Here is a 20,100-nt window from a genome sequence, read left to right on the forward strand (position 1 = left end):
GAAGCAGCTGTTAGCCTGCACGAATATTTTACGTCGGTGTGGTCGCTCGATCATGAGCGTTTTCCAGAAACTTAACACCCTTTGCATCCGTGCCTCACAACAGCAGCTAAAACGATGCTTTTTATAACAAAAAGAAGAGAAAAACAAAGCGTAATAACAAACATGTAAACTATTTAATATTGAAGCTACTATCCATGAGTAATCATTATGAGATGTAATAACATACAAAATAGAGAATGTTGCCATGAAATTGACTGTCATCTGTTGTTATATATACGACTGAAAAGAAAGTTAACTGCATTTTAATAATTCTTAATTTGCTTAGTAACAGCAACTGTACAAATACATTTTTCTGGTTACAGTAACATTTGCTACAACGAAAAATAAACACTTAAATCATGCAGTTGTCACCAAACATCATTAAACATTAAATGGGCCACTCAAAGGGTATATGACTTCGCAACAAGCACCCATTACTATATACACTTTATATGTTATGTGCAACCGCGCCAAGGAAGTGTTATGCATAACATAAAATATGTCAAAATGTGTCAATTTAATATTTTCAAACTTTTACATAGAATTGACACGAAAGTGCTATTAATTTTTGTGGTTACAACACGATGACTTGTGGACACAACTTATTAAACTCAAGAACGATACTCAATAATCTGAGGTCTCAACATATTACAGTTAATTACACTTTAATAAGGCATGTATCACTAAACTTGTGCCATAGAATCTTACTCATCAGTTGACTAACATGAATTTTATCAAAAAAGTTAAATAATATCGGCGTTTTTTACCAAAACTACATCAATAACCGTAGATAAATATTTATCACTTAAAAGCGCACGCAGTGCTGCTGTAGCACGTGACTGTAGTGTTCTTCTCCGCGTTTTTCTAGGCGTAGTTTAAAATTTACGTGTAGAGTAACATCGAAGTATTTTTTATCAACGATAACAACAACATTACATCTACATATATTCATGATTGAAAAGAGGGAATATGCATGATTTTAATACATATCTCTACTTGGGGTGATATACCATGCATAACCGAATAAAACGAATAAAAAACTGATTTGTGTAACAAATATTTGAAATGTATATTGTACATCCAGCGCGAACAAATAAAATAGTAAAGGGATTAAACAATATAGAATGTCTATGTCCGAAATTCGCATATCCAAAAAAGACTAAATGACACAATGCATAAATATCTATTATAGAGAAGCGCATGGAAGGGCAGATTGTTGTTTCCACTAACCCGGTCGACCATAATTTCTCGATCCAACCCTTGACAAGTTTTTCTTTTTATTCCAGGTTGAATTTTCGGCAATGTTCGCTACATTCTATCAAATTCGCTTAATTACGTTGTACATTTCAGAGCGAAGTGTTCCAAGGACGATTTCTGTATATTAAAATGATCATTGTATGGGAGATAACTTGTTGATGATATAAAATATAACAACTAAACTAGTTCTTTGTACATTCCTAACCGATTTCCGGATACATAACAGGGAAACATCCTTTTGTTAAGGTCCATCGTCGGATACCCACGGCTGCTGGTTACGCTCCACTCTCTAGGAATGGAGAGTAACGTAATGAATAAACCGGGGGTGTCCGACGATGGTTTAGGTCTAACATTATGAATACATTGTTCAATGTTTGTACGTTGTGTTTTTTTTTTTTCTAAACCTAAAAGTATATGTTTTTGAAAGCAATGTCTTCTTAAGTGAACGTAACTAAGAATCAGATATCCGTTTTCACAATTTAAATATTGGCGTAAATATTTCTATACTTATATTTGTTTCGTTACCATGGCATCTTTACGCCGTAAATTGTTACTAAAACGCCTCATGGTCGATATTTCTCAGTGGTTTTCATTTTGTATTGATCACCAAAATTGTGTCACTTGCATGTCCAACAATCAGCTTGCCAGTACGTGCACTGTAGTGTACACACCCCGGCCTATTCAGACCATCCTTATTGGAAGCCAGCGTCACCACTCCTCCCTCACCATCCACCTGGACGACTTTGTGTGAGCGACGCCCACATACCAGCAGCTGTCCCGTCTCTGACACGTTTACACCTCTAAGATCCGCAAGTGCAGGGTCTTCTAAAGATGACAGGACAGTGCCATCCATAGTCAGGGTTAGGAGCCTGTCGTACGTAAAATTGGTTACATACAGCCGTGATCCATCGGGACTTACTGCACACTTGAATACTGAAAATATAATGGGATATTAAAGACTTGTAATTATCACTGATGCACAATACATAACAGAATACTATTTGCCAATGCTCTTTTCAGTGATAAACACGCACATACATGTAGAAAGTAAACAATTAAAGATACTTATGAAAAATAACATTTATAAAATATATAATCATCGGTATACAAGTTCAGTTTAAACCAAATCTTGTTGTTGCCATTTATCGTTGTTGTTCAAACTCCATTAATAAGGCCAACGATGCTTAACAATCATAAGGTTTCAAAAAGTTACTTTCTTTGAATTTAATCTTTCAATTAGTGTATCATCTTATTTTTACAGACCAAGAAAGTATCAGATAACGTTTATTATGTCACGTAAAGCATATGAAAGCATGTCGTAACGGGCATATTTATACACATAAAAAATAACTTAACTTTAGAAAAGTATTAATAAACCTTGCATCGCAACATCCATGATTATATAAATGGCATACAATTTTGGAAATTATACATCAACCATCAATAGATGAAGCATGCAAGATCATAAGGGGTTGTGTGTACACATCTGCTCTTTTGCATTGATTGAGGGAAAGTGAACTGTGGGCCCATTCATGAGAAAAACAAATTTCAGTAGGCCAATTTTTGAAGGAAATTCCCAACTCGACGGCCAGCCGGGGGGGGAAGGTTGCGCCCAAGACCTGGGTACGGGCCTGGAGTATTTGTCTGACATCGCCCCGAATTCTTGCAATAGACGTACACTGAGTGCAACACACATTCTAACGAACCGACTTAGGGCCAACAACACCACACTTATGTATGAATACAAATATATAATAATTTATGTTATGTTAATTTTGTAAAAGTAGTTTTGGAGGCAATCACACCGTTTTTTAAACACATATTGTGTGTGCCCGTCCACGCAAATTTTTCCTTTAACTCCTAACTAACTTGTTAGATAGACTCACTTATTTGTATATTTGTGTACTTGATTTTTAATTGAATGACTGATGTTTATACGAGAAGACTGCTATGAATCCTTATCTTTGTGACAGTGAAAAAATGGTTCGATGAAAGCAGTATAGAGGCGATTTTAATACTAGTATCGAACTAGTTGCAGTGAAAGGATGGCAGTATGCCGGTGTCGATTTCGGGATCACATCGCACCGAATTGTTTGTCCTATCTCCGGGCGTCGGAGAGAGTAAATACAGAAATCGGGAAAATATGCCAGTGATTTTTTTTGCTCAAAATTACCGCCGATTTTCGGCTGCTTCCCAATCGCAAAATTCCACGTTTTTTCCCAAAAATCTGACCAAAATTTCCCCCAAAAAGCCCAATTACCAAAAAAAAAGTTTTTTGTTTGTTTTTCTTTTCTAAGAAAGAAGTCTCTTATGACTTACTTATGATTTCTTTACTCTAGATCTCACCTTTATTTTTTAAACATCCTACAAAATATATAACTTTAATTTAGTCCTTTTTGTCGATAAATAATTCCCAAATTATCCACTTTTATTGATAAAAATGATCCCAATTTAACAAGACTCCTTTTCCCCAAATGGCTAGAAAACCCTCTAAACATGCACTTAAAAACAATATTAATTCTGTTACTTATAATCATATTTATAATGCTTAATTTTTCCCAATTTCATGGTTTATCGCGCTATTTTTCCCTATTCACATGGCACAGGCTGTAACAAATAAGAGCAAAAAAAATCACTGTATGCAAATCTATATCGTCCAAATAACTGGAAAATATAACATGTTTTCTGGTACGTTGATTGTATTCAGTCTGTTTATACCATGGTGAGATTCAGTCTGTTGTAATCGGTGTGACACTTATCCGCCTATACAATGTTAACATTAAAGAGGCCTTTTCACAGATTTTGGTATGTTTTGAAGTTTGTCACTATTGATAAATATAAACATTGGATATAAAAAGCTCCAGTAAAAATTCGAGAATAACATGAAAAAAGGTATCCCTCAGCGGGACTCGAACCACTGACCCTGGAGTCCTGGAGTAAAAAGTCAACGACTTAGACCACTCGACTATCCTTCCGTATAGAACGTATTTTATACTATATCTAAGCAATCCTCGTAGTTTCCCAAAATATAACGACAACAGAACTCTCCAAATTATTAATTCGTTTCGCGTTGCAACGCTTTATAATTTGGGGGATTTTAAATTGTCAAAAGGTGAATATAATGGCTATTTTAGTGCCATGGTAAATGTTCAGTATTACTGTTGCCTCACAAATGGCATAACTGAAGCGAAAATGTGCGAATCTGTAACTTTTTTTTTCAATTTTGTCAATTTACCAAAACGTGAAAAGGCCCCTTTAAGATTATCTATATCATTGTGGTAGTAAGACTATTTATACCGTTTAGAGATTCAATCTGTGATAGGATAAAGAATGTTAACCAAAATAAGATTTAGTGTATATATCATATATACACTAAATCTTATTTTGGTTAACATTCTTTATCCTATCAATAGCTAAGGAATTTACAAACATGCATATACATATTATGTATATGCATGTTTGTAAATTCCTTAGCTATTGATATGAGTATGCTGTAATACGCGTAAGCAAATTATTTTCATAAAGGAAGGAATTATATTACATGTGATGCTTTTATTTGTTTTGTGAATGTGTATTTTTATGAAACTACCATATTCAAATTCATTTATCATTTTTCACAAACAACACAGGTAGATTTGTTTTCTTCAACAGAAAGTTATACCTGTGTCCAAATTGGAGCTATAATTTACCAACATTTATACATTCCCTTGCATATCAAGAAAGCCATATGTTAGAATGATGCAAATGCACTTATTTCATCCAGTTTAAAGATTTAAATAACTAACGTTACATGTTAAAATGGGAAAAATACCTGTGTCTCCAATTGAAGGATCTTCATAGATCTTCTTCACCAGCTGTCCATCCAGTGTGTACTGATACAGGGCAGTTAGTGACGTGATAAACAACGTGTTTTTAAAGTAAGCAATGCCATGACATTTATGTTTGAAATCAACTTTTCTCCCAGTATATATCTGACTGTCCTTGACATTGAGGATCTGCACGATCATGTTTGTTTTACTCTCGTCAAATGTAACAGCGACCTCGGTAGGACTGATAGTACACATATCCATTGGAGAGCCAATAAGGTCTGCGTGCGCAACAACTTTATACTGAATGTCGAGTAGCTTAACTCTTTTGTTTCTTTTGTCTACAATTAGAATGTCTCCACAAGAGAGCTCACATATGCCTCTTATGTCGCCTATCGTTTTATCAGATGTGATTCGAATATCCTGAAGAAACTGTGTCTTACATTCGAGTATAAAGTTTTCGTTTTTGTACGATTGCTTTTCAACACATTCAATACTCCCAAGAGTAGACAGATCTGAAAGAGTGTGTTCAATACATGGGTTTTTGTTAAACGCTACTGAGGGACTTTTGTTGACAGCCAATTCTTTCAACAGATTCTCAGCTTCAGAGCTCATTTCAAATCCTTTTTGGTACGCTATAAATGAGATGTCTTTTTGGCCCTTTTCAATATTATTTATCGCATCACCGATTTTCTTTAAACTATTGATAGCTTTTAAACACGTGTCTGTGTCAGATTGTAAAGACTGTTTTCGTGTGTGCAGCAAAGTGTCCAAGTCCCGTATTGTATTTCGTTCCAATTCATCTAGTATGTCGTTGATTTTCTGACGAAGCGCTTTAATTTCAACGCACGCTATATCATACGAATCCTGTAGTTTCTTAAGATATTCACGTGTTTCATCGATTGCAGTTACAAGCTTTTGTTGAACATCGGAAATACTGGAAGATATGTTAATCAATGCCCCCGCATCATGAACTGCTTGGAATTTTTCTTTTATCAGCAACAGCTTGCCACAGTGCCTGAAATTATTAAACAATACGTTTCACTTTAAAATTGCTCATTATATCACTTTAATAACACAACATTAACGATACAACTAACTTAAATAGCATGAAATTTAAGTTATATTGAAGTTGTCTTAATAAATGGAATGAAGCTAGCTATTAAAACATGATACTATAGTGCTATAAACTGCATATAGATAAGAAAATACAACAACTACAAACTGTTTCGTTTGCATTTTGTACATTTATACAATAGTGCGACACTTCGTAACTTTAGTATATCAATATACAGAACATGACATATATATATTGTACTATTCGTAAAGCACTTAATAATTGGATGCATGTCATGATTACGATAAACTTTTCAAACAAAATATAATTACAGTGTGCTCTTTAGAAACGACGATGATACTTTATTCAACACGTTCTACCTTCGAATAATGAAAGTACACAAACATCATCAAGTGTTTCGACTTTTATCCTTTACGTATGATTAAATGACATAAAAATTGTAAAATCACAAGTTGCCATCTTAAAAAACATGCCAATACATGTATAACGATTCCTGGCCGACATATGTGTATTTGTACATAAACAAGAAGATAGATACTCAATTGCTTGTGAGATGTAGACAGTTTCAAGAACCTCATGTTTAATTCATTGCTTAATCATTATAAATAAGCCCTTATTGTGATAGTTTTTTTGTCATTTATTTCTTCTTCGTTAATGTAAATGAAGATTACAGACCTAAAAGCTAAGTTTATACCATAGTATAATTAATGGTTTAGGTGGTTAAACCGATTGAAAATAACTGGTCAGTAAAATTTTTGATAAATAAAAACAACTTGGCAAAACCATAAAAGCAGTAATTTACCGGCAAACCACTTTTTGCTGTTTTTCCATTTTAGTAACAGTAACATTGACCATCATCTGACTAGCTCCAGATGCAAGTCTGAGGACTTCACGTTAACTACCTACCGTAAACACAAAATTCCAGTAGGCCTACTATCTCCATCTAAATTCAAGTTATTAAACGGAAACTGTTTTTCTATGTTAAGAAAACAGTGACCATGACCTTAAACCGATAAAACTCGTATTTTGTTATATCCAAACGTTCATCAAGATTGGTCAATACAAAAACATTGTATTGGCCGAAAAACCACATGTTTGTTGTTTTTCTACTTTTAATAACAGTCACATCGAGATGTATTCGAATGACCCCAAAATGACCCAAATGCAATCCAAAGCTAGATATTCGTGTTTGCTATCTACACACAGAGATTAAGGCTCGAAATATGCATGGGGCGAACAGTAAATACATGTATTTTGTAGACTTAGTAATGTATGTTAAGTCTTGCTATTTGCTGATTCTATCATAATAGCATGACTTAACATACATTACTAAGAATAACTTGGTCACCTTCAGCATGAGTTCAATATTTTAACATGTCCTGAGTAGACCATTTAAATTTTAATTTACTTTAAATCAACGTGTACTTTAGATTTACATGTGTGCATTACGCTGGAAAAAATAAATCACACAGTAAACTTAACAAATGTATTTTATTACTGCCACATGGATTTTTGTCGCTATAGTTAAAACAACATCGGAAAGATTTAACGAGCCTTCTGTAAAAGCAGAATGTTGATTAAGTTTTTGGTATAAACCTTTAAAATGCATAGCCTAGGGGCAATACATTCTGACCTGTGATTATGGAAGTGGCACATAGAACAACACAGTTTTCTGTGATCTTCACAAAACATCTCTATCAGGTGATCGGAATGCTGTTCACAAAACTTTAAATCGTCCAATGATTTCGTGAAAACCGGCCATTTATCCATCGCTTCTCTCCCATAAGCTACGTGCTTCTTATAAAACTGTCTGTGCAGCCCAAAACAGTCGTCACAAAGGCCTTTCGAACACTGCTGACAGAAAAACATGGCTTCCTTGCTGACACTGTCATCTTCGCAAATATTGCAGCAAAAATCGTAAGTCAAGTCGGATCCCTTCTCCGCCATTTGCACTGTATGTGTATATGGAAAACGAAAGTAGAAATGTAAGTGTTCAGAAACATGTATTTCCGTGTATTTACGACACGTTAATATCCTGTTATGAACCCCGCAAGTTTAAACAAAATAATGCACAATTCAAAATATTTATCTCAAAGCAACGTTCTTATAGACGTTGTAACTCAGTAAAAGGTGCAAATATTGATCGAGTGGTATCGAGTTACTGTATGCTTATCTTTAGAACGGCGTGGTCGTTCTGAACACTCTTGTCGATAGAGACCGATGAGATTAATGTTTCGTTCGTAATCGTTTTTAAAGCTGCTACGTCAGAGAATGAAAAACTAAAATAAATATTTAAATGCATATTAAAAATTAATGGCAATATACTAATAAATAAATCTGATTCCAGTTGATGAACAGTTCCGAAACACTGATTTCTTTTGCAAGTCTATCAGTTGCAATGCACAAACGTTATCTGATGATATAACTTGAATGATAAATCGTTCAACAATTAGTCTGACCTAGACATGTTTTAAATTGCTGTCGTGAACTGCTAGATGCGTTGGTACACATTTGCGTGCGCTACTACATTTTCCGACAAACCTGGTATGTAGAGAGGTTTTGGTCTATTTTATAATCAAGATCTGGGGCATTTCAATTTACGCCAGTACATAATTAGTACGAGTTCTCTCCCTTACACCACTGTTATGTTATCATGGTATATTCCCATGAGTTACTCCCCTTTGTTGGAAGTTTGCCTTGGAAACTGCGTTTTTCACCAAATTGTTGTATCCACTTGAGAGTTAAATAAACCAGTTCATCATTGACTATCTGGCAGTTATTCCTTACTGGCGTGGTGGCAGCACTGTATACGAACCTACGGTCATCTACAAAACATCTAATCGGAAAGGAACATTGCAAATCATAAACAGATAGAGCAGTAAAAGTCACTGTACATCAAATGTGAACAGTTTAACACCCTCTATTGTGAACTCTGACAGTTTGTGTTTTCGCATTTCACCATGGCCCATACCAACCGTGCCCCTAAACAGTGGCAGTTAACAAGAACTGAAAGTATTACTACCTTTGAGGCATGGCGCCAAAATCTACAATACACATTGTCTCTAGATCCTAATTTTGCAACATTCTTGGTAGATGGAACTACTTGGGGTCGTAAAACAGCAGCTAATCCCCTACGCGGTTTCACAGATGATGGCGGAGAGGGAGGTCGTACTGCTGCTCAAAAAGTGGCGCAACTTGAGCTTATGTTGGGTCAAATAGCCAATTACTGCCCTATTATTGCAAGAAACACTATAGTGCGAAATTCAGTCAGCATTAACAACATATGGCAGTCAATTCGATTACATTTTGGTTTCCAATCTACAGGCGGACATTTTTTAGACCTAGATCAGATCCATTTAGATCCCAACGAACGTCCTGAGGATCTATACCAGAGGTTGTCTAGCTTTGTGGACGACAACCTTTTGAAAGGGGGTGGATTGATAACTCACCACGGCGAAGTCCCAGATCAAGATGAGGAACTGACCCCTACTGTCGAGAATATGATAGTCTTGACATGGTTACGATTGATTCATCCAAATCTACCGGCATTAGTGAAACAAAAGTACGCAACAGATCTTAGATCTAGAACGCTTGCATCCCTTAAACCCGAAATATCGTTGGCGATCTCTAGCCTACTCGATGAAGTTCATTCTCTTGCTGATGCGAAGGTACTCAGGTCATCTTTCCAACGGAAATTACCACCTAAGCGACCAACTTGCCCAATATGCAAGCAAGCAAAAAGACCGAATTTCCAGCATTTTTTGAGTAAGTGTACATACTTACCAGAGGAAGATAGAAAGTACATGAAATCATCTGAAAAAATCAGCTTCACTACATACTCTAACGAAAACGAGGATATTAGTCATGATGATACATTGGACTCTGAAACCCATAGTTTGCAACCAGTTGTAACTCACTGTTCGCGACGCGTCAGCACCAAACAGTCACCAGTCTTGAAAACGTTCTATAGACAGTTTCCCATATTGTTGACATTGGACAGTGGGGCTGAGGTTAGCATGATAAAAAGCTCAGTCGTGCAGTACATTGGAGCTCCGGTGACGAAAACAAACCAGAGCGCGCTCCAGGCTGATGGTGTCACTCCATTACAAATCATTGGGGAGACACATTTCTATGTCTCGAGAGGTGACACTGATCTGAAATTAGAGGCTCTAGTAGTGAATGACTTAGATGTCGATGTTCTAGCGGGGATACCATTTATGTGTACCAATGACATTTCAATTCGACCTGCTAAACATGAAATACTGATCGGCGGCATTGAACATGTTAATTATGGCTCCTCCAAATCTGACTCGCCAAGTAACCGCGTACGACGCACCCAAGCCTTTGTCTTACGAGCTCAGTCTACGTCATCTGTCGTATGGCCAGGTTCCTTCATTGAGTTGAATGTGCCGTCTGATATTGGACCTGAGGACACTGTGGCGATTGAGCCCAAACATGACTCTGGTATTTCCTGGATAAAACCGCAGGTTATCGAATCAGTTGGCGGTTGCATCAGAATCGCCAACGAGACACAGGAACCACAGCGAGTGTTAAGGCATGAACATGTTGGTTTCATAAGGAATACAGAGACAATGAAAGTTGGGGTTCTTACACCCATTACAGGAACACAGCTTAGCCATCAATCAGTTCCCAAATTACACATGTCTAATACAACATGCATCTCAACTGACCCTGATAAAGTGTTGACAGATGAACAACGCATGAAGTTTTTGATATTGGGTGATAAGTATGACGATGTGTTTGCGTCGGATATATCCGGGTACAACGGTGCCGTTGGTGACTTTAAAGCCGTTATCAACATGGGCCCTGTACAACCTCCCCAGCGTAAAGGACGGGTGCCACAATACGCGAAGGACAAGCTTGTCGAACTCCAACAGAAATTTGATGAGTTAGAGAGTCAAGGAGTTTTCTGTCGCCCAGAAGATGTAGGTGTGACGGCTGAATACCTAAACCCGTCCTTCTTAGTGAAAAAACCACAGGGCGGATACAGACTAGTCACTGCGTTTTCCGATGTTGGACGATACAGCAAGCCTCAACCTAGTCTGATGCCCGATGTTGATTCCACTCTACGCACAATAGGACAATGGAGGTATATAATACAGTCGGACTTAACAAGTGCGTTTTATCAGATACCACTGTCAAAGCAGTCAATGAAATATTGTGGTGTAGCAACTCCATTTCGCGGTGTTAGAGTATACACTCGTTGTGCTATGGGAATGCCCGGATCAGAAACAGCTCTTGAAGAACTGATGTGCCGTGTACTCGGAGATTTCGTTCAAGAAGGGTTTGTCGCAAAACTTGCCGATGACCTTTATTGTGGCGCTAACTCTGTCGATGATCTATTGATCAAGTGGGAGCGTGTTTTAGACGCCTTGTCTCGATGTGGGTTGCGTCTAGCACCATCCAAGACTGTAATCTGTCCGAAGTCCACTACAATTCTTGGATGGATTTGGTCTGCTGGCCAGTTATCTGCAAGTCCTCACCGTATTGCCCCGTTGTCTTTGTGTACACCTCCAGATACTGTGAAAGGGTTGCGTTCGTTCATCGGTGCGTACAAGGTTCTCGGGCGTGTGTTGCCAAACTGTTCACGATATATTAGCCCACTAGACGACCTAGCCGCTGGTAAACAGTCGCATGACAAGGTGGAGTGGACGGACTCCTTTTTAAAATCATTCAAAGATGCACAGGCAGCACTGCATAATCATAAGTCGATTGTCATACCGAGACCCACAGATCATTTGTGGATAGTTACCGATGGTTCCGTGTCTCAGCGTGGTATAGGAGCAACCCTGTATGTGATGAGAAATGACAAGTTGCACTTGGCAGGCTTTTTCAGTGCCAAGCTGCGGAAACATCAAGTCACTTGGCTTCCGTGTGAAATCGAAGCTCTGAGCATCGCGTCCGCCGTTAAACACTTTAGCCCTTACATAATACAGTCTACTGTGTCGGCTTGTGTACTTACTGACAGTCAGCCTTGCGTACAGGCTGTAGAGAAGCTATGTCGCGGTGAGTTTTCCGCTAGTCCGAGAGTGACGTCATTTTTGTCAACTGTGAGTCGTTTCCAGATAAGCGTCAGACATCTTGCTGGCTCTGCCAATGTGCCGTCAGACTTTGCAAGTAGGAATGCCCCCGAGTGTTCTGTGCCAACCTGTCAAATCTGTACATTTATCTGTAATACTGAAGACTCTGTGGTTCGTAACGTCTGCATTGACAGTATTGTGAATGGAACATCGCGTTTGCCGTTTGCTACAAGATCCTCGTGGCTTCAAATTCAATCCGAGTGTCCAGATCTGCGACGTACACACGCGCATCTCAAACAAGGTACTCGTCCCTCTAAAAAACTAACAAAGATCAAAGATGTTAAACGTTACCTTCAAGTCGCATCAATCGCCAGAGATAATTTACTGGTGGTAAAACGCAGTGACCCTTTATTGCCACCATCTGAGTTGATAGTTGTTCCTCGTGCCGTTTTAGACGGATTGGTCAGCGCTCTACACATTAAGTTAGACCATCCATCTAAGCACCAGCTTGAACTTGTGATGAAGCGTCACTTTTACGCGTTGGACTTGAGTAGCTCTATTGAAACTGTAACTCGGCAGTGCCACTTGTGTGCTTCATTACAGTCATTACCAGAATCCGCTATAAAGCATACAAGCGAAGACCCTCCAGAAGTTGTTGGCATGTCGTTCGCCGCAGATGTACTGAAACGTAATCAACAAACTATTCTAGTCGTGCGTGAGAGTGTTACCTCTTATACTAAAGCCTGTCTTATTCCTGACGAAAAAAGGGACACTTTAAGAGATGCTTTAGTGTGTTTGTGTACTGAGCTCCATCCATTAGACGGTCCCCCTGCAGTTATTCGTGTAGATCCCGCCCCGGGTTTTGCATCTTTGCAAAGCGACGAAGCCTTGAAACGTCTCAACATCGTGTTGGAGATCGGCCGTGTTAAGAACATAAACAAGAATCCTGTGGCTGAAAAGGCTATACAAGAGCTAGAAAATGAGTTGTTGCGGTATGAACCAGGTGGAGGCCCCGTTACTTGCATGGGCCTTGCTATTGTAGTCGCAAGGTTGAATTCACGTCTACGCCATACGGGCCTGTCTTCCCGTGAATTGTGGACCCAACGCTCTCAGTTCACTCATGTTCAACTCCCTGTGTCTGACCGTGATGTGATCCTCCAGCGGCATGATTCACGTATGAAAAATCACCCCCACAGTGAAAAATCTAAGTCCAAGGCTAGTATTCCGGTACGTGTTGGTGATGTAAGTGTCGGTGATTTAGTGTATCTTATCTCAGATAAAAGCAAATTGAAAGCTCGCAATAGGTATCTAGTTGTGTCGTGCGATGAAGAGTGGTGCTTTGTTAAAAAGTTCTCGGGAAATCAGTTACGGGCTTCATCCTATAAAGTTAAACGAAGCGAGTGTTACCGTGTTCCGTATGATAAAATGTGTTGCGAAAGGCCTTTAGTGTACTCCGACCCAGACCATGAGTCTGATGACGAATGTGTTCATTCACCAACTGATAGTGGTCCCCCAGCACCTTCAAGCATTCCAGCAACATTGACTACGCCAGAAAATGTAGAACCAGTTCCAATTATTGTGTATGAGCCGGATATGACGTCATCATTTTGTGAACCCCCCCAAGTACACGTGTCTCCAGAAACAAGTTCTATGAGTATGACCTCGCCCGGTTACACTGAGCCAGCGCAAAGACCTCAACGCTCACGACAGCCTCCAAAATATCTTGATGATTATGTATTAGAATGATTAGAGTGGTGCAAGTTTGTTTGTCATGTTCAATAGTGTTTGGTTCTCTTTGTATATATGACTGACTTGTTCAATGATTTCTTATCCTTGGTTTTATGATGCAAATTCTAAATATGCAAGATACATGTTATGTACTTAATAGTTTTAGAAGTTAAATATTGTGTTTCTATCATTAGACATTTTTAATCTATTGGGTTTAATTTTCTAATCCTGTACTGATTTTGTATGTGTTATTATATGAAGTATGAGTTGTGTTCATTTGAAGGAAAAGAGGTTCCGCCAGTACATAATTAGTACGAGTTCTCTCCCTTACACCACTGTTATGTTATCATGGTATATTCCCATGAGTTACTCCCCTTTGTTGGAAGTTTGCCTTGGAAACTGCGTTTTTCACCAAATTGTTGTATCCACTTGAGAGTTAAATAAACCAGTTCATCATTGACTATCTGGCAGTTATTCCTTACTGGCGTTATCTTTAAACTTTCAACTAAATTTACATGATAATTCATCCATGAGTGGTGTAACAGGGTTCATCATACCATAATATGAAGTATGTATGAATAACAACGATTTCATGATCAACCTGTTATTTTAAATGTTTATTGCTTGTTCAAGATTTGAACATTATTTGTTGTCAGGCAATCAAATGGAATGAACAATGATTGAAGTTAATAATAAATAATATAAACTATACACATGTGTGATTATACATATAACACAATGCCACAATGAGACACGAAAAGAGCTTATAAAAAGAGACATGACACCAAAACAAACCAGATATATATTACAAAAACAGTAGTGTGTATAATATGTACAAATTGAACATGTATAGGATCATGCTTATATTACCATTTATGTAAGTGTTACTTAAACACTTTAACCAGGCAGTAAAAACAAGAATGATTGATGTATAGCACTATTGCATAATATATTAGAATAATAAAATTTTACACAATGAAGAGTTAGAAACAATGTGCTTTTTTCACAGCCTCTTATTTGAATATTGAAATATTGACTTGAAATAAAACTTGTTCATTGTTAACTGCGTTTACTGTGTCAATTTTGCTCCGCATCCGAATTGTATCTTCTACTACCTATTTATAGGTTCATTTTGGTTAAGCCTGCATATTTTTTTACGAAACTTGTTTATTTTATTTAAACGGTTAAAATATTAATTTCATGTCGTAAACTGGAGTGTGATTCTGTTCTTTAGTTCAATGCTTAAGACCATGAAATCTCGCCCAAATTGTTTAAAAGTATAAATATATGCAATGGAGAATGAAGGCAAAAAACAACGTGCGCCAATGTCATGGGTAGTATTTAGAAATCTATAACAAAATCCAAGGACAAGCACTTGACGTGCATTAAGAGGTAAAGTCATACTATTCTGTGACTTCCCCTGATTATATTGGTAATGAGATAAACATATTTTATTGGTTATTGTGTCTGCTCGCTCGCTCTCATTTTTGACGCCTAATTCAGTGACACAACCTTTCAATTTCGTTTCGCCAATTCCATAAAATACTTTTTTTAAAGCATGCTACAAAAATTCGTGTACAAGGCATCGACTTGTGCGAGTACACATTTAATGCATTTACACTCATTTATTTGCCAATATAATACTTAAGAAAACAGGACATCCGGTGTGATGGTTGACGGTATTTGAATTTCTGATCTAAAACAAAATATTCACGTTTTTATAACTACCATCAGCGTTTTCCAGAAACTGACTGGTTTGGTCGTACTGGGGACGCCATTTCGTTGTGACGGGGCCATTATTTATGAATACATGTTTTAAAAGGATAAAAAAGTTTTACCAGCAACACGAAAGTCAATAACAGTTGTTAAATCATGAAGTGCCGCTATGACACTTGACTGTGGTATTGTAAAATTCTCATTCAAGTCCGTGATATTTAAAGGCGCGGTTTCAAATCCCATTGGAGTGGTATATCGACGTTATTATGTTGGCTTTGTTGTTTTCCTGAACGACAATATAAAAAAATTACATCGCTTCTAAACACATAAATATTGAAAAGAGTGATAAAGCATGATTTAAAAACATGTCTCTATTTTGGGTTATATAACTTGCATAACATACATAACCGGTTGATAAACTTTTTTTATTGATGTTCAACAAAAATATAAATTACAGCATGATAGTACATATAAAGAAATATGACACATTTCGTCAGTTATAAATATATACTTGAGTATCACATACATTCAGATTTAATTGACAAACCAGTCATTTAGATACATACTAACAATAATATCGCTGTGGGCTTTAAACGGACCGTCAACCAGATTGACAAAAAAAGAAAAATTCTAAAATACCGTATTTTTTTACAATTATAAGTTTATATTGATTAAAAAATCACGACTGGTTTATAAGAAGGCATGCTACGTTATTACTATAGGAAATAAGAGCGCTGAAGGCACTGGAGTTGTTCGCTTTTGAATAATTTAAGAAACTCATTTTTAAAAATTAATCGCAAGTTTAAATCAACACAAGCCATTCAAATTTATAAAGAGTGTGTCTTAGCGCACGGGTCGAAATGTGTGTGCACTTTCCTTCATCCTATTTATTTTATAGAGATAGCTTAGACAAACTAACAACATCATGGCCCTTTTTTACGTTCTGAAAGCAGAGAAAGTATTATGAAAATGGTAATGAAAACTAAATATAAAGACATTTTGCAATAACCATCATATTAAATCCATATTGTTGGAATATAGAATACCTATCTTACTAAGAATATAATTTCATTATGGAAATTCCTTGTGCAAAACTTTTGATTTTGATTTTTGACACCATATACAAATTCTAGATATACAATGACATAATTTATGAAAATAAATCTTCGAGCAATACTTTTTACTCACGAATAAGGTAGTCATTAAGACAGCCCTGTTGACGCGTACTTTGTTGTTAATGTATTACTTGTTACCCTAGTAGTTCACACGGTGTCAACAACTTTGACCTAAACATGGGTTTAGAGAACTAATGCGCTTTTTCGGCATAGCTGTTTTACACAGCTTTTCACCTTGAATAATTTAAATTTCATAGGCTGATTCGAGATAAAACCTCTGAACTTTGGCTACAGCACTGTGTCTGTGCTCAGTGCAAGGGATGTATCACTATTCAATGTAAGGAATTCTGGACTACTGTATGTATGTACAAACGACACAAATTGTGACCCAGTTACAAGTTCGCGTTTAAATCTACCTCGCAGAATTTTAGGGTCAATACTCGTTCACTAAATCGTGCGGGGAATATATAATTAACTAACGATAAACACAGTTTTGCTTTCAAGATGAGAAAACAAACAAATACGTCTGGAAATCGTTCTTAAACGCATAGAAAGGCTGTCCTTATTTACAAGTCTGCTATTTTGAAATCAATTTTGTATGGAAAAGCATTGTGCTTAAATGTGCCATTTACAATTCGCAATGAAATTTGTAATGACCCTCATAATGCGAAAATGGGTCTTTTTCCATATGAGCCCATCATATGTATAGCCCACTCAATCTGCGCATCTCTCAGTCTGGTCAGGAGATTCATAATAAGACCATAACACATTGGGTGATTTCATAACGAACAGCATCGACTTTGATTAGACTGCGCAAATGCACATGTTGGGTTTACGATACGTTTGCCGAAACGCATAAGACCCAAATTTGCATGTCGAGGCTATGAAAGTGTGATTTAAATGTGTCGAAAGAAAACTGCGTGTAAATCAAATATCAAAATACGATATATTTCGATGCTGCAGAAATACACTCATAATAAGGCATGCGAGGGCACATATGATGTGCACTTCCGAAGTATAAGTTTTAGCTACTTACACTACTGTGTGTTACTCCCGTAGTATAATTTTTATCTACTTACACCAATGTGTTGTTTGACAATGATAACACACATTCCATGCGGTGAATATGCGACTAACAAATTAATAAACACAATAGTTAAACTTTTTTTCAATTTAATTATTTAGAAACGTAAAATGCAAACTTTATTTCAAAGCTAGCGATTATATATATATAATTTTTGTTGTTGTCTTTAGTATACCTGTAGTAATTGGTCAACTCATGTTAAACGTTTTATTTATTGAGAACTGTGAATGTTAACAAGCTTAACCTTCTACTATTAATTGTATGTGAAAGATGTAAACTATGTTAGCACCCGTGAATACAAAAGATCTGTTGAGAACAAAATAATGTTTCCCAGGTATATCAAATTTAACCCCGCTGTAGCAGCATGCCATTCTATACATAGATGGTGACGTCACTACGTTATTGTCACCTCTATGCTAAGACGTATCACATTCCCCTGATTGGGGAATTATGCTTCCGCCCAAGTAGTTCTGCGTAGGTATGAAAATGTTAATAATGAAAGAAAAATCGTTATTTATTGTGTGTTTTAAACGGAATGTTGTTTAAAGAAATGTTATCTAATTATGTTTAAATGTGATTTTGAATCTCTTGTTAGACTGATAGCGATTATCAGAAGCACGATTACCTGACATGCTTTCACTTTTCAATCGTAAAAGAAGTGCTACCCACAAATTCTTTCGCGTTAGTACACAGGTCAGTAAGACCGGTGTGTACACAATGACAGCATGCACTATGAACGAGGTTACACAACAGCCCACTATACTTGTTTATCAGCCTCAGTCGGCAGATGCGGCGGTTATCGTTCTTAGCGTAGTTAAGAGCAGACCGATTTTCAACGCGTAGCACTAACCTTAGTGTTCGCAAGCGAACAACTAAAACCACAGACCGTGCGTGGGCGTAAATAATTGGCAATATATTGTATTATCTGTGTACAAGAAGTAATAAATATACTATACATTAATTATATATGACACATAATGTTTGTTTTCTTAATGCATAATATTTTATTGTATTTTTGTTTTGAGTTACCACTAATCGTTTGCGTATACAGCTACATTTATAGTTTACATCTTTCAAATACAATTATCCATGGAAGGAATAAACCATTATCTAATTGCTTAGTCCGAAAATCATGAATGCAAAGGCCTTACTAACATAATACATCTATATCTACTATAAAAAGCGTAAGTTTGGCTTTAACAGATGTCGAACTATCATTATGCATCTATATCTACTATAAAAAGCGTATGTTTGGCTTATACAGATGTTTGTTCGACTTACTCGGCTGACCGTGTTTTTTTCTTACTCAGATGTAACATCTTTTTTATCCCAGTTTTCGCTACATTCTATCAAAATCGCTCAACCACGTTTACGTATAAAGAAAAACGTGTTACATAAGCATTAAGACACTAGCTAATATTGAAATCCTTTTTAAATGAGAAATAACTAGTTGCTCGTTTAAAAATCTTACGATAACTTTTTTTTCTAATTACCCAACTTTGTTATTGGCTGCATAAGTGGAAACTAACAACTAATTGTTAAGGTCTAACATTACATTACACATTATTGCATACATTATTTCACTGCTCGTTGTGTGTGTATATTTCAACACAGGTATTTGAGAGCAATGTCTCTATTTCACTGTTTAAATACGAAGATAAAATCAAAAACAACTTGTCGTCACATCTGTTTCCTTATGATGGCATCTTTACGCCTGTTAAATTTATTTTCTGACACCATACAGTCGATATTTTTCGGTGGTCTTCATTTTGTATTGATCACCAAAATGTTGTCACTGCGCTGTCCAACAATCAACCTACCAGCACGATAATATATCGACTCTGGTCCATCCAGGCCATCCTCCTTGGAAGCCAGCTTCACCACTCCTACCTCAGCATCCACCTGAACTATTGTGCATGATCTATATCCACAGACCAGTAGCTGCCCTGATGCTGACATGTGTACACCTAAAGGACATTGAAGAGCAGGGTGTTCTGAAGATGACAGGACAGTCCCATTCATATACAGAGTAAGGAGCTTGTTGAACGTGTAGTTGGTAACATCTAACGTGTTGTTGGTAACATCTAACGTGTAGTTGGTAACATTCAGTCGTGATCCATCGGAACTTACTGCGCACTTGTACACTGGAAATATAACGGGATCCGTATTGCTATATATTCAAAAGGATGCACGACACATATTAGTCCTTGTATGACATTTGGAAATATAACAATAA

General features: G+C 36.9%; 1 protein-coding gene across 3 annotated transcripts in view; it reads right to left on the reverse strand.

The window, feature by feature from the left end:
* The window catches only part of LOC127872861 (uncharacterized), an 87,536-nt gene extending 79,366 nt beyond the window's left edge, over window positions 1–8,170 (reverse strand). Inside the window, exons 1-3 of one of the 3 annotated variants that reach the window (XM_052416306.1) lie at window positions 7,814–8,170; window positions 5,108–6,120; window positions 934–2,229 (exon numbers count right to left, since the gene is read on the reverse strand). In XM_052416306.1, coding sequence (XP_052272266.1) covers window positions 1,886–2,229; window positions 5,108–6,120; window positions 7,814–8,127 — 1,671 coding nt within the window. In that variant the 5' untranslated portion in view covers window positions 8,128–8,170 and the 3' untranslated portion in view covers window positions 934–1,885. The other 2 variants (XM_052416308.1, XM_052416307.1) reach the window with 2 other exon arrangements.
* Between the last annotated feature and the right edge of the window lie 11,930 nt (window positions 8,171–20,100).

The sequence above is a fragment of the Dreissena polymorpha genome, chromosome 3, assembly GCF_020536995.1.
Source record: "Dreissena polymorpha isolate Duluth1 chromosome 3, UMN_Dpol_1.0, whole genome shotgun sequence".
Taxonomy (NCBI): Eukaryota; Metazoa; Mollusca; class Bivalvia; order Myida; family Dreissenidae; genus Dreissena; species Dreissena polymorpha.